Below are 21276 nucleotides of genomic sequence, written 5' to 3'. Positions count from 1 at the left end.
ATAGAAAAAAAAAAGATACAAGGTAATATAGATCAGAGCTGTTAACTAGCCTCAGACAAATGATAATATCATTCTGCCCAAAGAAGGGCTGCTAATGCTTCAATTAGCCTCAGCAGATAACATGAACTCTTTAGGCTTTGGAAATAATGAAACCAGCCAGTGGATCCCACGCCCACCTTTACCAACCCCCTGAGGCCAAGGATCCTGGGTGGGAAGTAGTAAATTAAGGGCTTGTTTCCCTGGGCCACATCCTGGCACAATGTCTAACTTCGAGTTTGGCTGGGCCACCCAGTACCAGAAGCCCAGCAATTACAGACAATGCCTGCAAACACCCCAACGCTATTCCAATCCTGCTGCAGGGATGGGCCTGCGGGCATCTGGAGAAAGCCCAACAACCATGGCTACAACCAGATGGGGGCTCTCACCTGGCACAGAAAATAGCCATCCATCCACAACTGTAAATACCACACTGGTATTCCCTTGGGCCAGGCCAGAAAACAAAACAATGGATTCCAGCAATGGGCCGTAGAGCCTACCCATGCCTGTGTCTGTCTGGTGCCGTGGCCTCATGCTGACATCTGCAGCTGGCTCCTCCACTTGGACATGCTCTGCATTAGGCTAGAAACTGCTGCCAAAATCCTGTTGGGCCTGCAGGCTAGAAAGGCCAGAGGTGGCTGCTACACAGCCCAGCCCTTAAAGCAGGACTCTCCAAGGCCAGGGCCCAAGGAGCACAGGACATGGACAGCTACTGCATGTTGATCCCCCCCCAACCCACCCCTCCACAGAAGCAGAAAGCAACCCATGGGCTACCCTGAATGGACAAGGGGAAAGGCCCAATACACTTAGAGGCTTAGTGACAGAGGCTTATACCATTAACCTGCTATCTATGGAAAGACTGGGGGGGGGGGGGCAGGAGAGCCCACAACCTGAATATGCAGCAATTTCTAGAAAGCTTGGAATTCTAGGAGTTCTTAATGAGAGATGTTTCCTCACTGCTATCATCATTCACTATATTTATCAAAATCAATGTGCCTGGACACATACAGCCATAAAGCGTCGCCGTAAATTCTATACTGAACCAACCACTGTAATGACAGAAACATGGCTGACCTACCTGCCAGTAACTGTCATCTCTATCTCCCACTACCACCACCAAATTCTCATGTCCGGCTTCAGGCTAGGACAGAACTGAGCTGTGGCAGCTCCCAAGCTCAGCCCTCAGGTACCCCAGAAGTATTTACCTTAATCCCAACCTTGCAGCCTCTTTGGGAAGACCAGAAAGACTTGATCACAGTTGGTGGAAGAAAATGGCCCATCCCACTGAAGACTGCTTTGATGGACACAATTTTGTTGGGGCCTTTCTGAACTTAAGAAGCAAAACTTTCTTTGGAGAAAAAAAAAAAAAGCTGTATGACAAAGTTGTCCATTCAAGCAAACAGGAACTACGTACTGAGCACTTAACTCAGAAGACACTTTGATAGGCGACAATGACAAGCAAGGAAAAAAACAGCAAAGGCTGTTTGTGCCTTAGGAGTAAAATTCCTGAACTGAAGTAGGAAGGATGAAACTCATGTACCTCAAACCCAAAAGTAGGAAGGATGAAACTCATGTACCTCAAACCCAAGAGGCAGCATTCTCAGACAGGTGGCTCTGCCAGGCAGCAGACTGCCACTACCTCTCTTGGAACTAAAAGCCCTCTCTTTTGGAACCTACTTCTTGCCTCACCTGGTTCTCCCCTGCCTATGCCAGAAGTCACAGGTTAACTCAGGTCCTCATCCAAACACCCTTAAGGTCTAGCCACAGCTCACTTCAAACTCACCCTACCAGTTCTACTCTCACTGCCCTAGGCCTTCCCAAAGCCACAGCCACAATTCCAACAAGCAGCCAAAATCCATGTGGCTGTTTCAGGTTCCTGGTCCTCCTGAGTTTTCTGGGGCCATCATGGAAACCCTGCTTTTCAGTTTGTAGCTTTTAAGCTGCTGATAATTTAATCAAGAGACCAAAAGTCTAAAACAAGCCTATTTGCCTAAACCATTTCATCCCTGGGACCTGCCCAAACTTCACCTCCTCCACAGATATACCAGCCTCCCTTTCTGGGTGCATGCACATTATTTCCACAGCACATCCAAAAGTCTGCTCTGTGACCACCCTTCACCCCAAACTGTTCTGACAGGTCTAAGGTGAAGTTACTTGAAAGCAGGCCTGGTTCCCTTCCCATCTCACAGTACAGCATTCTTTCAAGGTTTCCAAAAGAAAGCTAAGCCACCAGGCTAGAGTGCAGGCACTGTGGCTGGGTACAAGACTCCCTTCCGAGTGAGGTCTGAAGGGAGCCCCACTCTAAGCAGTCTGTTAGTGCTTGATACAGACACTGTGTGACATTTATTTTGACTGCCTAGAAGCCAAGTAACTTCTGGTTCTCAGCTGCACTGTGAAAATATGAGGTTGCCAGAAAGCTGGGATGCAGATAGCAGTCATCTTAAACACCATTCGGTGAAAGCACAGGGAAGGCCAGAGACTCGCACAGGACCTAGGAAGAACCTGGACTTCACATCTTCACACACTAAGCAGCCCTCAATCCGCCTTCCAAGTGAGTGAGTCTAGTCAATTATCTGGCTTTGATCAAGATCCCTTTTCACAGAGCAATGTGAGGTACGGCAAATGATGTTTAATAAAAACAGACACCAGAGATTCTTGGAACTGGATTCTTTATTCCTGGATAACAAACAGGAAGCCTGCAGAACACTTGCCTGCAGTCAACCTTACCAGGCAAGATCCAGTTACAGCCCTGCAGTATCACACTCCGATGTGTCTCTCCAGGCCTCAGCTGTCTCTGACCTGCCTGATATGCAAAGGGCCTCAGCTATTTAAAGCATTACATTAAAAAATCATGTTTTTATACTGACCCAAACCCTGGTAGGTCCAAAAACAACAAAGCAGGACTTACTGCCATTGTCGTCAGAATCCTCACTGCTGCTGGGAAGGCGACCTCGTTTCATGATCTCCCCGGGAAACAGCAGGCAGCCTGCAAAGCAATGAGACAGCACTTAACCCAAGATGGTAACACACAATCATCAAGTTGTGCTTGCGATGGCAGCCAGGATGCCACAAACAAAAGCAAAGGCACGGTCTGAAATAGCATTTCAATTGCAAACAGTAAAAAGACCAAAGACAAGAATTAGCTGCAATCATTAACAGACCAGGTGAAGAGAGCAGGGAGGAAGGGTGGAGCAGTCACGTGCCGGTATCCCAGAGGTGCCAGCACAATCCCCAGACATTATTACTACAACTACTTTAGCTGACTGGCAGTGGCAGCAAGCACTACAGAAAACAACCCACAGCAACAAGCACTTCCTCACCACACACAGGTTAGGACCTTCCGGGGGGAGGGTCAGGGCTGTGCCTGAATGTGAGAATATGTACACTACACTGGGTATGCCTAAGCTTCTCTGGCAAATTCTCCTAAGTTCCAAAGCTAAGTAGCCTAGAGTTCTAGAAATAAAACAATGGGGTAACTGGGGAGGCAATTGCCTCCTCTGGCCAGTCCCAACTCCTCAGCAGTTCACAGATGGGACTAGAAGAAACCACAGGTCTGCTACTGATCCGATGCAGACCCTTCCCTTTGTCCAGTGGGAAACTAAAGGCAAGAGGTTTAATAGCGCACTTTGTGGGTGTGGAATTTTCTAATTCCACTGCACTCCATCCTAACTCCTTTCAGGACAGGTACAAACAAATCAACCTGGAAGATCAGGTGGTACAAACACCCAGCCCACCTGGCCAACTCCTCCAACTAGCTGATTGTCAACAGGCTTCTAGCACGTCCCAATTAAAAGAACGAGTGCATTCATGAGAGGACAGGGGGCTGAAACTAAATGGACAGTTACTAACCAAGTATAGATAAAAAAAAAAAAACAGTTATATCTACACATGGCCACTGTTCAAACATATCCAAAAGGCTTTTTTCAGATTAAAATTGATTGCCCTGACATCTGCATAGGGCCATGATCTTACTGTCAGCTGAATGATTTCCAATAAGAAAGGATCACTTGCTCAAGTCAGAAAAAGCATGGTAGCTCCTCACCAACCCTAGCCCAAAAGAAAGTACATCAACCTCCTCTTCACCATGTGTATGTGGTGCTTTTGGTGAAACTATGGCACAGCGGAGAAGCACTGCAATAGAGCAAGGCAGTAAGTAAAAACCCAAAGCTGCACTCCAACCACACCTGTAAGAGTTTTTAAAAGGTAGCAAATGTATTATACAAAAGGGAACTGAAATATGCCACTTTGGTCAAAAGAATATTTCAAGCTGAAGGCCATAGAGAAATTGCATAGGAAAGACTCTGCCTATCCCACTACATGATGGAATAAAAGCAAGGAATAAATTTCCCTTTTGTAAAAAGAAAAAGAAAAGAAGGAAGGAAGGAAGGGAAGGAAAGAAGAAAATCCGCTAGTGAAGGCGCCCCTTCAAGCTGCTCTTATGCATAGCAATCCCAGCACCACTAGCTTTCCCCACACTTCCCAGTCATCTTCCCACACTTGCCTCTCTGGCTGCCTAGATACCCTTGTAACTTCGTTTAGTCATCTCACAAATACCCGTTCTTAGAACAGTATATAACCTGTGCCTAGTGCCTTTTGAGGATTTTTTTCACTTCTTTAATGCAACACATACTTTCACACATTTAAAAAAGAAACATATTCTATAACGTTTGTAGACCTTATCTCCTGTGATCTCTTCTGTCAGTAATTCAGATGTTCATTAACTGAACCTGAGCAGGTGTGAAGGTTTTATTTTTCAAGACCCCATACAATGCAGCATATGTTCGCTGATGAAATGGACCTATATGATCGATGTAAATATTCAGACCCCTGAGCTACAATAGCAGTATTTGCTATTCCTCCTGAGACAACCAGTTAAAAAGTTGGTGGGGTTTGTTTTCCAATTAATTCTTCAAGAATTAAATGAATTTACCATGAGTAACATGAGTCCTGATGCCAAAGGCCACTCTGTGGGCTAGCTTCATAGAATGAGCAATCACAACCCTAAAATCCCACTCACCTGTAACTCCACACTCAACATTCTGCAGCCTGACTATTCCTACTCAAAGCAATAACAAGCACTATTGAAGAGAAATTTCTTCAAAGTGTGATGTGACCCAGCAAGAATGTACTGCACCACCTCATGAGCAGGTGTGAGAACTAGGAAAAAGCCCAAACCCTTGCCAGCTAGAAACAAGGAAATATGCTTATGACATCCTCTCTGACTCATACAATTTCAATTCACCTCAATGGAACAGAAGTTGGAATCATGCTGAATCCACATGCCTTCCTCCCAGCTTTCAAACAAAACTCAGAGAAAGTAGTCACTGGATAAAAGATGCATTGGCCAAACCAGATCGCTGCTGCTAAACACAGACACGCTCTCCAGTAAAGTCATGCAAGTCAGATGAAAAATGAGTCTTTTCCTTCTAATGATGTACTTTGCTTCTCCAGGGACTCTGGCCTGTAGGTTAGGGTTAGTGCTCGTGCTCGGCAGAATTTCCTCCTCTGTGCCTCTAATGTGCTTTAACCGTGACATCATGCTGATTTATCTCACCTAGGATTACTTACCATATCAGAAAATCAAAGTCCACGTTACTATCTTTAACACACATAATACAATGGCCACATGCTGTAAGCATCTGTCCACTAAAAGCCAATGCAAGAAGTGCCTCCACATCATTACCTCCCCTGACTTCTGGAGCAGGGGCTGATTACCACCCACCTAGGTGGTAGGGAGGAAAATCATAATCACTTAAAAGAGTTACTCACACACTCCCAAGAAAGCAGCCTGAAGATGCAATAGCATATAATGCATCCACAAATACCTAACCACCTAATGCATTAGGAGGTGCTGGGGAAAAATCACCATCCCTGCCTTCACAGAGCTTCTGGCCAGAGGACAGGCACACAAACATATGGGTCTTTAGGTACCCAGGAGATTGAAGGACTAGGGGAAGATGAAGGGAGGGGAACTAGCCAAAAGAGACCACATTTGGGGCAGAAAAGATGACATTTGGGGCAAAGCATTCTATTTAACAACCTACAGTCTAGCATATTACTATGGGCACTACTTTCATTCTCAAAATCTTGGTCTTTTTCTAACATACAACCTCTTCTTAAATACAATTACCAAAGATTATCAATTGACACTGTATGACCTGCCAAGTACCCTGCTTCCCAAAGAGTTTAGATGCTCTGAACGTGTCCTCAGAAAGTCCTGTATTAGACACTTCATCCCCAGTGCAGTAGTGGGGAAGTGGAGCCTAATGAGATGTCAGAGGCAGTGCCCTCATGATAGGAGGGCATCTATTCCCAAAGAGAGTTTGCCCATTTGGCCCTCTCTTGCTCACTCCAGAAGCCAATTAAATTTCTATTGTCTATAGCTCATCCAAGCTGTCTATATTTTTTATAACAAAAAATAGACTAAGACATTCACTTTCACTTCAATTTAAGAGCTTCCATTACTCCATGGCTACAATTTCCTTTCCCACTATCACCCAGAATGTTATTCATCCCCGAGATGACCTCCTCCAGCCATGCAAATCTTTCTCTACTACACACAGAAAGTAGGTGAAGTACAAAGTGGCCAGGAAAAAGAACCCTAGGTTTTCTGACCCCTCCCAGCCTCCCTAACCTACCCAAGCATCTGTCCTAGACCAGCTTACTTTGACTGGGCCAGGCCTCTCCCCTTGAAAACTCCTTCCTTTCTGTTCTTGATGTCTGTTAACGACACTCCTGCTGCCTCCCTCTTCCTACCTAGTCCCAGTCTTCTCTCACAGCCATCAGTCACTCACCATTCCAACTCCATGCAGTGAATTCTGTACTGCTCAGTTCAACAATTTTCTTCTTCAGAAATTTTTCACCTTGCTATTCACCTATATTACCTTAATAAATAATGGGGCGTGGCAACATAAGCATAGAGTCCCAGCACTCAGGAGGCAGAGGCAGGATTTCAAGCTTAAAGCCAGTCTTCCTCATTCTTGTTCATTTTCTTTCTCATTCTCGTTCATATTCTTTCTTTTTCTTCTCACCCCTCCCCCATCTCTCTAATACATACAAACAAGTAAAAATGAGGGAAAAAATTCTTGTCACTTGTTAGAGATAGTATGGCAGAGTTTCTTGAAGAGACCAAGGCAGCTGGGCATGGTGACATATACCTTTAACCCCAGCACTTGGGAAGCAGACATAGGAGTATCACCAAGAGTTCAAGGCCAGTCTGAGAATACATAGTGAATTCCAGGTCAGCCTGAGCTAGAGTTGAGACTCTACTTCAAAAACCAAAAAAGGGCTGGAAAAATGGCTTTGTGGTTAAGGTGTTTGCCTGAAAAGCCAAAGGACCTCAGTTCAACTTAGCAGGATCCACATAAGCCAGATGCACAAGGTGGCGCATGCATCTGAGTTCGTCTGCAATGGCTGGAAGACCTGGCGCGTCCATTCTCGTGTTCACTCCCTCCCTCCCTCCTTTCCTCCCCCTTCCTCTCCCTCTCTCTCCCTCCCTCTCTCAAATAAATTAAAAAAAAAAAGAAAAACCAAAAAGGAAAAGGAAAAGAGACCAAGGCATTTAAAGTACAGATCATTACAACAGGTGTGGGTGGGTGGGTAGTATTTTCGTGGGGGGGGGGGAGGCACATATATGTGGTAAGACATGTATTCATGTATGGAGACCAGGGGTCCATGTAGGGTATCTTCCTGGGCTGCTCTTTACTGAGGCAGGGTCTCTCATTTAAAACAAGAGCCCACCTATTCAGCTAGCCAGAAGCCCCAGGGTCTCTGCCTTCTGAGCACTGGGATTACAGGAGAATTGCCATACCCACCTGGTATTACATGGGTATTGTGGGTTTGAATTCAGGTCCTCACACTTGCAAAGCACTTTAACCCCTTGAGCCACATCCCACCGCAGCCCCAACAATGGGGTCTTGCAGTGCAGGAGCAAGATGAACTCAGAACTCAAAGACAAGTGCAGACTAGTAAGCGAGGAGCAAGGTAACATCAGTAGAAAGTTACTAACAAAAAACTTCAAGAAGGGGTAAAACTGACTTGATAGGATTAAGCCAGAATAAGACCGGGCAATGACCAGACATCAGGGGAAAAGATTTTTCCTAAATTGATTTGGCAAAATTGTTTTAATGAATTTTTAAGATTAGCATAAAAAGCAGTGAGGTTCATGGCATTTTCATACTTTATTCATGCCCCCACCACCCTCCTATGTTCTCCCTAACCCTCCCCCCTAAATTAATTCTTTCTTCTGCTTTCAGGTCACATGTATCTCATTAGCCTCTCTCTTACCTCCTCCCCATTCCCTTAAGATCTCTTCCATTAACAGGATTCTGGTTCCAACTGGATTGAACAAAGACAGGGAGGGTAGCTCAAAGAAGTCCCAGGCCAAGCAGAGGACTCAAAAGTAGTTCTGTCACGTGTTCTCTAAAGATCACAATTTCTGGAAAGTAGATTTTTTTTCACAATTTAAATATGAATAAAGGAAGCTTCACAGGGAAGCTACAACAGATACCCCAAAGAATTCTGGGTCCAATCCATAATGTAGAACTGGTCCCGAGAATTCTCTCGATGATAGCAAAGCTGACTCAAAAGAAATCACGTTTTCAGAACCCAGAGTGTTAACTTGCCATGAGAAATGGAACAGCTAGACAAAAGTGCTAAATTAATAGGCAATTGGGACCTGGCCCAAAAAGAGGAGTACTACGATGACATCAGATTACAATGAGACCATTGCCTGGAAGAACCATCTAAGGGGGAGGTAGTTGGCCAAAAACCCTGGCTGGATCATTAAGTAACCATGCCCTGGCATCTCCAGGCACAGTGAGGCGAGATGTGCCAGGACAACTGGAACTTATGGCAGATGTTCAGAACTCCACCTCCTCAGAGACTGGAATCACAGTAAAATTAACTAACATTAATAGGAAGAAATTCTATCAAGTTAGATAGCACCAAAGTGAAGGAGATGTGGATCGCTGTCCCCATGAGCTTCAGGTGCCCTGGGAGGCACAGCACTCTCCAAGTGGCTAGACCAACAGCCTGCTGGGGGGAATGACACTAAAACGTTGCCAAGTGTTTTAATCACTTGCTCACTGCTGTACCAATACCTTAACAGAAGCAACTTAAAGGACCATATGTTTTAGTTTAGGAGTTTGGGGGTACAGTCCTTCATGACAGGAAAAGTATGGTGGCAGGCACATGAAGCAGCAGGCTTTAGCAATCAGGAAGCAGACTGTGATGAATGCACGCTGCTGCTGTTCGCTTTCTCCTCCATATTCAGTTCAAGAGCCCAAGTCCAGGGGATGATTCTGCCCACATAAATTGGGACTTCCCACCTAAACTAACCTCATCTAAAAAATCCCTCAGACATTCACAGATTTGTTTCCATGGCAATTCTAAATCCTATCAAACTGGCAAGATTAGACAGCACAGCAGGTACTGTTCTTATGTACCCTGGATAATAAGGTCCCTCAAAACCTTCAAACTTCCTTGCATTGAAATTGAGAAAAGTCGCCAGGTAATGAAAAAAGAATGTCACCAAATGAAGAAGCCTGTCCTAATGTGGCTCAGGACCCTCATGTGGCTGCAGAAAGGTATGTGTGGTATATGATTTTAACAGAGAAAGGAGGGGCCTCAAGGGCAAGGGAGAAGAAATTTTACCAAAGAATGAATTAAGAATGTGAGGATGTTTATTCGATGATGCTACTCCTCAGAAGAGGCAAACAAACCATCCAGGACCCTGTGGTGGAACAGGCCATTTATCAGGCCATAAACTCCACAACCAGAGTAAGGAGCACACCCTAGTGGTTTTACTATCTTATGACTTACGCAGAAAGGCTGCCTTTTGCCTCAAATATCAATTTTATGCACTATGCCTTGTTATTCATTTCACTTTCAAGAAGTTCCAGAAGGTACTCAATTACAACTCTTCACACATTTCCTGTGTATCACCTAATGCAATGCTATACGCTAAAATAACCTTGTGGATAAATGACTGAGTTGCTGCACATAAACTACATCCTATGCTCACTCGGGTTTACTGGCTAAAAGATGCTTTCACTTAATATCTAATTGACCTTTAACTGAAGTAACTTCTATTATATTAGCTTGAAATTTATTAGTATCCTTCCATTCTCTGTCAAATACTTAAGATCTAATGCTTAAATGTACTCTCTATGAAAGTGTCTTCAGACACCAACCAGGTGGTCTCACATAAAGCTAAAAACAACTTTAGACATTCCTGTTTGCCAAGTTCACATAGTTTGAGTATTGCTTGGCAACCTGAACCACAAGTTGCAATACTGCCCCCCAACATAGAGACTACACTTTCTTACTGGGTCACCTTCTTGTCTTCTGAGGCATATACAACTTTGCAAGTATCCAGATGTATATAGTATGCTTAATGTAAAGGAAACCCAAGTGGTACCTTATCCCAAGGTTTAAAATGCAAAGCCCTAAGAGGTTTTTAAATTATTTCATATGCTCCGACTCTAAAAATACAACTACAAGCCAGGTGTGGTGGCTCACATTTATGATCCCAGCACTCAGGAGGGTGAAGCAGGATTGCCTTGCTGAGGGAGACATGCTGAGTTTGAGGCCAGCCTGGGCTAGAATGAGACCTTGCCTCAAAAAAAAAAAAAAAAAAAAAAAAAGAATAAACCTGATAAAAACATGGCTTCATGGATAATTTCCAAAAGAATAGAAAAGGTCACAGTGGTTCTGAGAAAAGGGAACAGCTAGAGTCTAAATAGGACGCATTGGGAACTTTCATTTCTCTTGTTGACCTATAATATGAACTTTTGTAATGATCCAACCCTACATGCTTTTATATTTTATTTTTATTTATTTTTATTATTTTTATTTATTATTTATTATTATTTATTTAATTGAGAGGGAAGAAGAGAATGGGTGCGTCAGGGCCTCTAGCCACTGCCAACAAACTCCAGATGCATGTGCCAACTGTGGCTTATGTGAGTATTGAGGAATCAAACTTGGATCCTTAGGCTTTCCAGGCAAGTTCCTTAACCTCTGAATCACCTCTCCAGCCCCCATCCTACATTTTTGTACTAAAGATCCAAAACCCCAAATTTCTTCCCTGTTCCTCACAATAGGGACCAAAGGAGCAGAACCAAGCAATAAGCTAAGCACATCCCTACAACAAGCAGCCATAGATACACTGCATATACACTCCCTCCCCTTCCTGATATGAGTACAGAAGACTTATGTCAGAATGCCTGACAGAAAGGTGAAGAAAAATTCGAACAAATAAAAATGCCATAAAATGGGCTGGAGAGATGGCTTAACAGTTAAGTGCTTGCTTGTGAAGCCTAAAGACCCCTGTTCAAGGTTTGATTCCCCAGAACCCACGTAAGCCAAGATGCACAAGGTGGCGCATGCATCTGGAGTTTGTTGGCAGTGGCTGAAGGCCCTGGTGCCCCCATTCATATTCATTCATTCATCCCCCCCCTCCCTCTCTGTCATTCTCAATTTAAAAAAAAAAAAAAAAAAAAGATGCCATAAAATGCCAATGCCACCCATCCTGCTAAACTGGGTCATTACAAACTTCAAAAGCCAATGTGTTTAGATATTAAGGATGGCCAATTATTCACGCCTGTAATCCCAGCCCTCAGGAGGCTGAGGTAGAAGTGCTACAGTGGGTTAGGGCCAGCTCGGGCTATTACAGAACGCGTTCCAAGTTAGCCTGGGTTAGAGTAGGATCCTGCCTTTAAAAAAAAAAAAAAGGCAGTGTTAGCTTAAAATATGTGCAATTGGGGAAGGAGGATAGCAGCAAGAAAATAAAACCAAAGGTGAAGCTATCATTAAAGAATAAAAAGTTTTCAGCTTTCTCTGCATTTGGAAAATGATATTATTATGGAAGGGAAAATGAAAATAAAAAGGCTTCTTTATTCTAGAGATGGCTAGCAAATCACAGGAAGGAGGGCTGAGGGCTGAGTTCATTCTTCTCCACAGGCCCAGAAATTTCTAGAAAAGTCTCAACAGTGCTGTCAGCCAAACAGAGACTAAGCCTATGTGCCCTAGCAATCTTAGTCCTGTTCTTAAAACATCTTTGACAAGTACTAGGGAAAACTCAAGGTAAGGCTTCTGTCCTCCTAATATATGACAAACTTTACTTCCCAAAACATCTCACTGAATGAGAAGTCTGTGTTTCAAGCTTCCTTACAGTCTGTCTCTGGTAGGCTCTAACCTATATGGTACACACATGTCCACCTCAAACTTAAGAGGTTACTACAAAATGACATTTCAGGGAGAAAAAGTGAACAAGGTAAGAGTAACAGTGAGAAAGAATGTTAAATGCACTATTCACCATTGATGGGATAAGGCAGTAAATGCAATGTGTCTACAGGGTAATGTTAAAAGATTTTTAAGTACTCAAACAGATGTGCTCATCCAGGATGTACAAAGTGGCTTCTGCAGACACCAGACTCAAACAGCCAGTGACAATTACACTGGGAAGATTGAAATGCAGCTGTTTGGGGAGAACTTTGTTCCCTGATTATAGCCAGTTGTCAGAAACAATCAGTTATCATTAACAATGCTAAGTCACCAAAAACATGTTATAGGAGTGCCTTAAAAGAGAACAAGAGACTCCTGATGTGTTTCCCAAGACCTAGAGATGACATACTACAAAAGAGCTCTTAAACATCACTTGAGTTACATACAAAAACAAACATTTCATCACAATTTTACAAGGATTTGTAGAAATCTCAGATAATCAGAACACCTAGCAGAAGGTCTGAAAAATATTGAGCCTAAAGCTGAAAGGCCTCTCACAACATGACTTTCTACAGGAACCTTCCTAAAAGAAGCCCATATATACGGTCATTATTGCAGTATGAAACAAACACATAAAATCATATAATCTACTTTCCAAGTTTCAAAAACGAGCACAATTAATTCTGGGGAAGGTCAGCAGTGTGGGGGAGACTTCACAAGCCAAAGCCATTCCTAGGTAGTGGGGATACCTCCACTTATCTGCCTGGACTGGGCTTCCCAGTATCCTGGAGGAATGTCAGGAATTAGAGGTTCTCAAGAAAATTAAAGCCATGCCATGTTAGTAGGCAGTCGACAACTAACATGGAACCACAAACAACAGTTTAGTAACTTAGAAACTGAAGCATAGCTTCTGGTTGCCAGCACCCTTCTGCCTAGTGGAGCAAGTCCACGGCAGAACTGGAAAGAGGTGTCAGCCCTTCCTACCACAGGTGAGTCCTCAGAGCAGCAAGCACTGACTGACAGGTAGGACAAGGGCACCCTGCTTGACATTATCTCCCTCTCCAGGGAAATCCAATCAGAGTATGTACCCCTTACACAGGCCCTGTGAGCACACAAGCACCCTCTGCTAGCACACAGGACTTCTCAAAAGCGATTTAGGTATTTAAGAACCACGTTTTCAAAACCGCATTCCATTTTATGAATGAAGTAATGAAGTCTTGCCTTATTCTGAAATCACACAATGAAGTCAACTAAGAGTAGATTAAATTAAACAAGGGAAGGGAAGGGAAGGGAAGAGTGGGGGAGGGGAAAGAGGGAAAGAAGGAGGGAGTCATCTGAGTAGCCAACTTCTATAGTTATCAAACTTTATTTTTTTGTAGCACAGGCAGGCCTCCAACCAATATGTAGACAAGGATGACCTTGAACTCCTTTAGGATCCTATCACCTCCAGCTCCCAATTGTTGGGATTATAGGCCTGTGCCACCACACTGAAGGAGCATAAGAGGAAGCTAGCTTCCTTTAGGCAGTTTTAGTTAAAGATTGAGGTCCAAAGAGAACCAGGAGATGCCACCCCATATGCCTCCTTGTCCTGACACAAGAATAGAACTCTTGACAGAAATGGAACTGGTGTCTCATGGAGACTGTTCTACAGCAGGCCCCTGCTGCCCAGTCTAGCATGCTATCTAGACTGATAGCCCAGGTGGGCTGGCCCTGCAAACCAACCAACCAATCAGGTCTTCTCCTGTCACTTACTCCACCTGGTTCAGCCCCTCTCCACTCAGTTCCATTCTGTTTTGCTGGCTCTGCTCTGCCAGTCTTCCTCTCTTCTTCCCCCTTACCCAGCCTGGCTTGGGGGTGGGGAAGAGCATATTGTTTCTTGGTTTTGATGATTTTTCTGCTTGCCTCTGCTTGATAGTTTGGGGTAACTTCTCAATTTGATTATATACATTATTTTCTTCTGGTATCTGCACGACAAAGTGGATGCTCTCATTAACTCCAGGCCTGCTATCTGTGTAGATTCCTTAAACTCAGGGTAACCATGTGTGTAACCCTCTTCATTTCTCATTTCTCTGAATCTCCTGGTCTCTGCTTTGATATCCACCCTCTCACTTTTCCTTGACATCACCATCTGCCCTCTTGACTTCCCCACATGGAGAAACACATGGCGGATGTCATGCAGGTTCCCCCTCTCTCCCTATACAAGCTCATAGACTACTTTCCACATGCTTGCAGCTCTACTCCAATTTTCCCCCAAAACCTCAATTTCTCTTAAATGAGCCTTATAAACTATGCAGTGTTTCCACATGAGACTGTTTCCTATTTCCCACGTGTTTATGACTGTTCTCGCTTTCCTTCCTAGATTCTAGTCTTCCTTAAATAAACCCCATAATTTGATTCCTCCCTAAAACTTACTAACTCATAATTTATCCTTCTTAAGCCTGTTTTTATTAATTCTGCACTAAAAGCAAGGCAGAACCCAAAACTTGGTGTTCAAAAACTATGAAGGACTCCTGAGCCCCCAAATCGTGTATCAATACTCAGTTTATTTATGTGGTGATGGGGAAATCAAAAGCCAGGGCTTCCTGTATGCTCAACAAGTACTCTACTAACTGAACTACAACCCCAGCAACTATCAAACAAACTTCTAATTTCAGCTTGTTTTCTTGGTTTATATGAGAATGAAAATCCATGTGTGTGATATGTGTGAGCAGGTAACATACCATCTTGCTTTTATAAACTAGGGGACAGTCTGTTTTTAGATAGGTAGGCTTTGAATTGTTTCGTGTATTTTAAACAGGATGGGAGAACATTTCACGTCATAAGAAAATAAGAATGCAAATTCCAATGCCCATGAAGGGCTGGGCTCACTGATACTTTCTGTCCATCTTTCACTCTCACAAAGTCTCCAACCTTGGCTACTGGCCCTTTATAGATAACTTATTGACCCTGCCTATAAATCACCAGACTGGCAACATGGTGTTTATTGTAAGTCAGCACTTTTATATTTTTCATTACGAAGGAATCCATTCCCTGGTCCTGGTCCTGTTAAGTACCTTAACACTTACAAAATCAAGGATCTTTAAGAAGCTTAAATACAATAGTCAAAACCAAAGGGGGGTGGGGGCTGACTTGCTTGCAAGCCTGCCAGCCTGGGTTCAATTTCCAGCACCCCAGCAAAGCTGATTGCAGAGCAGTGCATGCCTCTATGATCTTAGTGCCTCGACAATGGGAAGTGGAGCCAGGAGAATCCAAATACAGTAGGCCAGCTAGTCTGATGTTCCTTTGCAGCAAGAGACCATCTCAAAGAAGATGGAGCACAGATACTTTTAAGTTGCTTTCTAAGCTCACATGTGAATACATGCACATACACATAGAGACAATAGGGGAGTGTGGTGGTTTGATTCAGGTGCCCCCATAAACTTAGGTGTTCTGGATGCTAGGTTCCCAGCTGATGCAGATCTGGGAATTAACACCTCCTGGAGAGGGCATATTGTTAGGAGCGGGCTTATGGGTATTACAGCCAGTTTCCCCATGCCAGTGTTTGGCACTCCCTCCTGTTGCTGTTGTCAACCTGATGTTGGCCAGGAGATGATATCCACCCTCTGATCATGGGATCGTTTTCCCCTGCCATCACAGAGCTTCCTCAAGTCTGTAAGCCAAAATAAACCCTTTTTTCCCAAAAGCTGATCTTGGTTGGGTGATTTCTGGCAGCAATGCGAACCTGAATGCAACAGGGAGGGTGCTTTAACTTAAAGGGGCTGGAGGGATGGTTCAGTGGTTACAGCACTAGACTTCAGAGCCTAATGACCCTAGTTCAATTCCCCAGTAAAGTCAGATGCACAAAGTGGCACAGGCATTAGTTTGTTCACAAAGGCTACAGGCCCTACCATGCCCATTCTCTGTCTGTCTCTCTTCTACCTTTCTCTGCTTGCAAATAAATATTATTTTAAAAATTAAACTTAAGATAAAGGCCACATCCAGTCTTCCTCAAAGGTCAACCCCCAAGGCAACTGCTTGAAACTAGTGTACTTTAGGCAATAAAAATTTCTAACAACCTGCTTCACTGATTTTCCAGATAATAACAGAAAAATGACTGGACGGGAACTTAACAATACATGCTAACACGTAGAGAAATAACACAAGTCACCAGAATTTAAAAGTGCCTAAGCAGAAACCAAAGATCCCAAACCCCTGACATAAGAACACGTTTATGTGAATATCAACACTTGTCATACTTTTCATAACTTCAAAGGGTTTCAGACCTCAAGCATGTCCCTGACATTAAAGGTCACAGGACACAAGCAGTACGTCCATCATCTTGAGTGCATCACTGCATTTCCACCAGGGAGTCACTAGTGCTTCTACAACAGGACCAGGAGTCATCAAGAAAGCACCGTGCTAAAGCAAAACACACCAGGCAGTTCAGCCTCAAGCAACTCCCTAGTCTTGCTTTCTTGTGCCTTTACTACCGGGTAAAGAAGAAATTTAAAAGTGGGTCTGGGGAGAGGGCTCAGCAGTTAAAGGCGCTTACTTGCAAAGCCTGCCAGCTCCGTGTTCAAGTACTGAGTACCCACATGCAATGCCAAATGCACAAGTGAAGCATGAGTCTGGAGTTTGTCTGCAATGGCTGGTGGCCCTGGCATGCCCATTCTCCCTCCCTCCCTCCCTCCCTCCCTCCCTCCCTCCCTCCCTCCCTCCCTCCCTCTCTCTCTCTCTGTCAAATAAATAAATAAATAAAAATAAAATTATTTTAAAAATAAATCAACGGTCAACTACCTTACTATATCTTGACTCTACTCAAAGAGACCAAAGCAAAAGGCAAATACTGATCTGAAAGGTTCAGTGTAGGGGCTGGGATATAGCTCACTGACAGAACGCCTGCCTAGCATGCAAGAGAGACCCTAAGTTCATCCCCAGCAATGCAGAGAAATAAAAACTGACCTAAAACATCTGTTGAATGGACAGTACATGCTACTGGTCTAGAATTAATAAAGGATTAAAACTGGGCTGGGGGAATAGCTTAGTGGTTAAGGTACTTGTCTGCAAAGCCAAAGGACCCAAGTTCAATTCTTCAGAACCTATGTTAAGCCAGATGCACAAAGTGGCACATGTGTCTGGAGTTCATTTGCAGCTGCTGGAGGCCCTCTCACACCTATTCTCTATCTGCCCACCCCACCCCCACCGTCTCAAATAAAGACAAAAATTTTTAAAAAATAAAGGATTAAAAATAAAAATACATAGCTCCTTCTCAGGTACTGAGCTCCATCCCAAGTTTGGTGGTGTTCATTTCTGTTACCCTGGATGAGTAAAGAAAGTAGGCCACATAGACAAGCCCTGCTAAACTTCATGTCACCTTCACTGCAGGTGTGAAGGCAATGGTGAGGCCCTGGTGTACACATTTATATTCATTCTCATTCTATCATATTCATTCACTCTTTCTTACTCTCTCCCTCACCTCCCTCCCTTCCTCACTCTACTTGCAAATAATAATTTTTGTTTTCAATCCACCAGGCCAAGCATGGCAGCGCACACCTGTAATCCCAGCACTCAGGAAGCAGAGGTGGGAGGATCACCGTGAGTTCAAGGCCAGCCAAGGACTATAGACTGAGTTCCAGGTCATACTGGGCTAGAGTGATATCCTACTTTTGGACAAAAAAGGAAATCCATCAGAGAAATGGCAAAATTTGCTTTCTTTCAACTAAATCTCAGCAATATCAGGGGCTGAAGATGTGGCCCAGTGGTACAGTACTTTCCTAGCAGGCAAAAGGCCATGGATCCAATCCCTAGCACATTAAAAAAAATTAAAATTATAATCCCAGTACTCAGGAGGCAGAGGTAGGAGGACTGCTGTGAGTTCAAGGCCACCCTGAGACTACAGAGTGAATTCCAGGTCAGCCTGGAATACAGTGAGACCCTACCTCGGAAAACCAAAAAAAAAAAAAAAAAAAAAAAAAAAAATTAAAATTAAAAACATTAACCCAAATTTCCTACATTTTGTTTGACTCTACCACTGAGTTGCACGCTCAGTCCTAAATTTCACAGATGGCTGAAAGACCTTAAAAATGAAGAAAACAAAGCAAAACCAGAAAACTCTCAGGAAAGCAATTTACCAATCTCAGGAATTAAAAACACATCCCTAATTAGTGTTGCTACTAGGCTTCTAAAGCATTCTTTAAAAAAGTTAAGAACTAGCCGGGTGTGGCATTGCACACCTTTATTCCAGCACTAGGGAGGCAGAGCTCTAGAGGATCCCAGTGAGTTCAAGGCCACCCTGAGACTACATAAATTAAGAACTCCAAGCAAACTCAACCTTCATGGAAAAAAACTGGGGGCAAGAGAATATTCAACATTTCCCAAGGTAAAAGTTTAGACAGACAATTGACTGTAAGACTGTGACAGGTGCCAATAATATTAAAAGACAGGGAAGAGCTTCAAAACAGGAAGGGACAGGAGCAATGGGGACTTAGCCAAATCCATCTGCCTCCTCCTCACTCCCAGTCTTGGGCAAAGGATTCAGTTTGATGTCTTCATGTTTGCTGTCCCAGCCACATCAGAACTGAAGCAAACAGTTGAGAAATCTTCCCAACAACCTGGGGATAAATACATCCGGCATTTCTTTAAGCATTTTTCAAACAGATGATCTCAAAACTACAATTTCCAAATTACAATAAACACTACTTTGATTTTCATCTTTTTTAAATCCAATCAATTTAATCTCTAGAGGCTTGGCTCCTCAATGGCAGACGTTTTGTCAAAAAGCTACTAAGGTAGCCAGGCATGGTGGCGCACGCCTTTATCACTCAGGAGGCAAATCCTGGGCAAGTTTGAGGAATTTTCTAGATTAAGTTCGCTGAAAGGGAAGACCCTCCCCCCAACTGTGAGCAACACAATTCCCTGGGCTGGTGTCCTGGAAAAAGAGCTGAGCACTAGTACTCATGGGTTTGGGCTTCCTTACTGCAGACACAGAATGGCCACTTGCCTCTAGTTTCTACACATGCCTCCCCACCATGATGGACTATAGCCTCCAACAGTAAGGCAAAATAAATCCTTCCTTCCTTAAGCTGTTTCTAGTCAGGTGTTTGTTCACAATAATGAAAGTTCACTAACAACCTGTAGAGTAAAATTTTTTTAAATATTTTTTTCATTTATGAGAGAAGAGGTAGAGCGAGAGGAAGCAGAGGGACAGAGTGGACTCTCCATGGCCTTGGCTGCTGCAAATGAACTCCAGATGTATGTGACACCTTGTGCACCTGGCTAATGTGGGTCCTGGGGAATTGAACCACCGCCCTTTTGCAGGCAAGTGCTTTAACCGCTAAGCCATTTCTCCAGCCCTAGAGTAACATTTTTTAACTAAAGCCTCCTTAAAGTCAAACTTCACTCAGCATGCCCCTACTTCAGGTGAGATTCATGTACCAGACAGTTTGGTTAAGGGCATCCTCTTTTTGTAGGCCTCCAGGCTAAGCAAGTTTCTAAACTGTGATATTTCCTTAAACGCCAAGGGTTTTATTTTTTGTCTCTGGCCTTTTCACTATTTTCCCTGCAAACCTACTCTTACAACCTTGGTAACTGCCACAAAGTATAAAATACATGCTTTTAGACTGAAAAGCCTGTCATGTGATGGGAGATGAGTTTTTTTCCTCTTAAATGAACACATATCACTGTCAAAATTAAAAGTCTCTGTACTAAGCAGGATATGATCTTAAAAAAGAAAGGAGTTGTACTGCATGTTCAGAACACTCACATTAACTCTGCTAGCATGGGGAAGAAAGATCTGTGGAGACCAAACACAGTAGCTGGAAATTATACATGTTCTAGCACTGAAATGAAACTCAAACATACACATGAAAAGCTACACCGACTTTATAAAAAAGCAGAAAAGACCAATAAGAATGTAATAATGCTGGAATCCCATGTGCAATTATAGTTGGGTAACCAGGATAGAACTAATGTGCATATTTAGGGACACATTATTTATGATGCCTGGAATTCAAGGACAGCAGAATACCCAAGTGCTGTAGACAACATAGGAGTTTCCCACTCACCCATATTTTCCATTTTCTGTGATTTTAGTATCCTCTCAGCCAATCACAATCTAAAAATATTAGCATGATCACCTTAATGTCTAAAAAAGTAATATTAAGTGGGATAACATCTTTGGGATTAAAAAAAAAAGACAGTATAAATTCTGAGTACCTGCTGTGTACATGCCCAGAGGGCTGGCCCCCAGATGGGGCCCATTCTACAATAACAAATGTCACATGGAGTGGTGTCAAGTATGCTTATACTTGAACACTTCCTTTCACCGGGTAGAAGTCATTAAATCTTGACTAGTGCGATCTGATCGAAATAAAACGCACTATAAAATCTTCATGTAAGCACCGCTGAATCACTATTTAAATCAGTTTTCTGTACCCTACAACTAGTTCATTAGCTTTGAAAGGTATTAGCCTTGAGCTACAAGCAGCTAGGAAGCACCCTTCACAGCCAGGTATTCTAGAAAGGAAAAACAGTTCACCTACAAGACACCTTTGGGAAAGAACTCCCCAAAGCGTTCCCAGGGATGGAAACCATCCTCCCCCACTAGGCTCTGTCGCCAGTCATTTACTACAACTGGCAAGGGACGGGGGATTACACCTCCTGCAGGCCAGGTCGGGAGGGCGGAAGTTCCTGGCCTCCATTCTAGGAAGCCACCTAAACCTTTTAAACGGTGTCCGGGTGGCAACACGTTCCTAACGGGTTTCGAAGACACGTTTAAATCGCCCGCTTTTTGTTTTGTTTTGTTTTGTTTGTTTGCTCAGAGTAATCCACCGGGCGCCGAGGCAGCGCACGCCCCCGCGCGCCCAGAATGGGGAACCCGAGTGGGAAGCCCGGGAGGTGGGATGGCCGAGGGGTGAACTGGAGTAAGGAAGCCGAGAGGTGGGCAGCCCGGTGCAGGGGTGGGGTACGATGCAGGGGGTGGGGACCCAGGTGCGGCGGATAGGAAGCTCAAGGACCCGGGGCCGGTGGGGAGGG

General features: G+C 43.8%; 1 protein-coding gene across 6 annotated transcripts in view; it reads right to left on the bottom strand.

The window, feature by feature from the left end:
- Positions 1-21276, bottom strand: part of Jade1 (jade family PHD finger 1) — a 57458-nt gene that overhangs the window by 33652 nt on the left and 2530 nt on the right. For 5 of the 6 annotated variants that reach the window (XM_045130705.1, XM_004655808.3, XM_045130704.1 and 2 more), the window contains exon 2: positions 2945-3022. In XM_045130705.1, the coding sequence (XP_044986640.1) occupies positions 2945-2996 (52 nt within the window). In that variant the 5' untranslated portion in view covers positions 2997-3022. Of the gene's footprint in view, positions 1-1241; positions 1385-2944; positions 3023-21276 lie in introns of those variants that run through there. The other variant, XM_045130706.1, reaches the window with a different exon arrangement.

The sequence above is a fragment of the Jaculus jaculus genome, chromosome 12, assembly GCF_020740685.1.
Source record: "Jaculus jaculus isolate mJacJac1 chromosome 12, mJacJac1.mat.Y.cur, whole genome shotgun sequence".
In the NCBI taxonomy this organism is placed as follows: domain Eukaryota; kingdom Metazoa; phylum Chordata; class Mammalia; order Rodentia; family Dipodidae; genus Jaculus; species Jaculus jaculus.
Note: the sequence above shows the minus strand (reverse complement) of the source record. Positions and strands in the feature narration are given on the sequence as shown.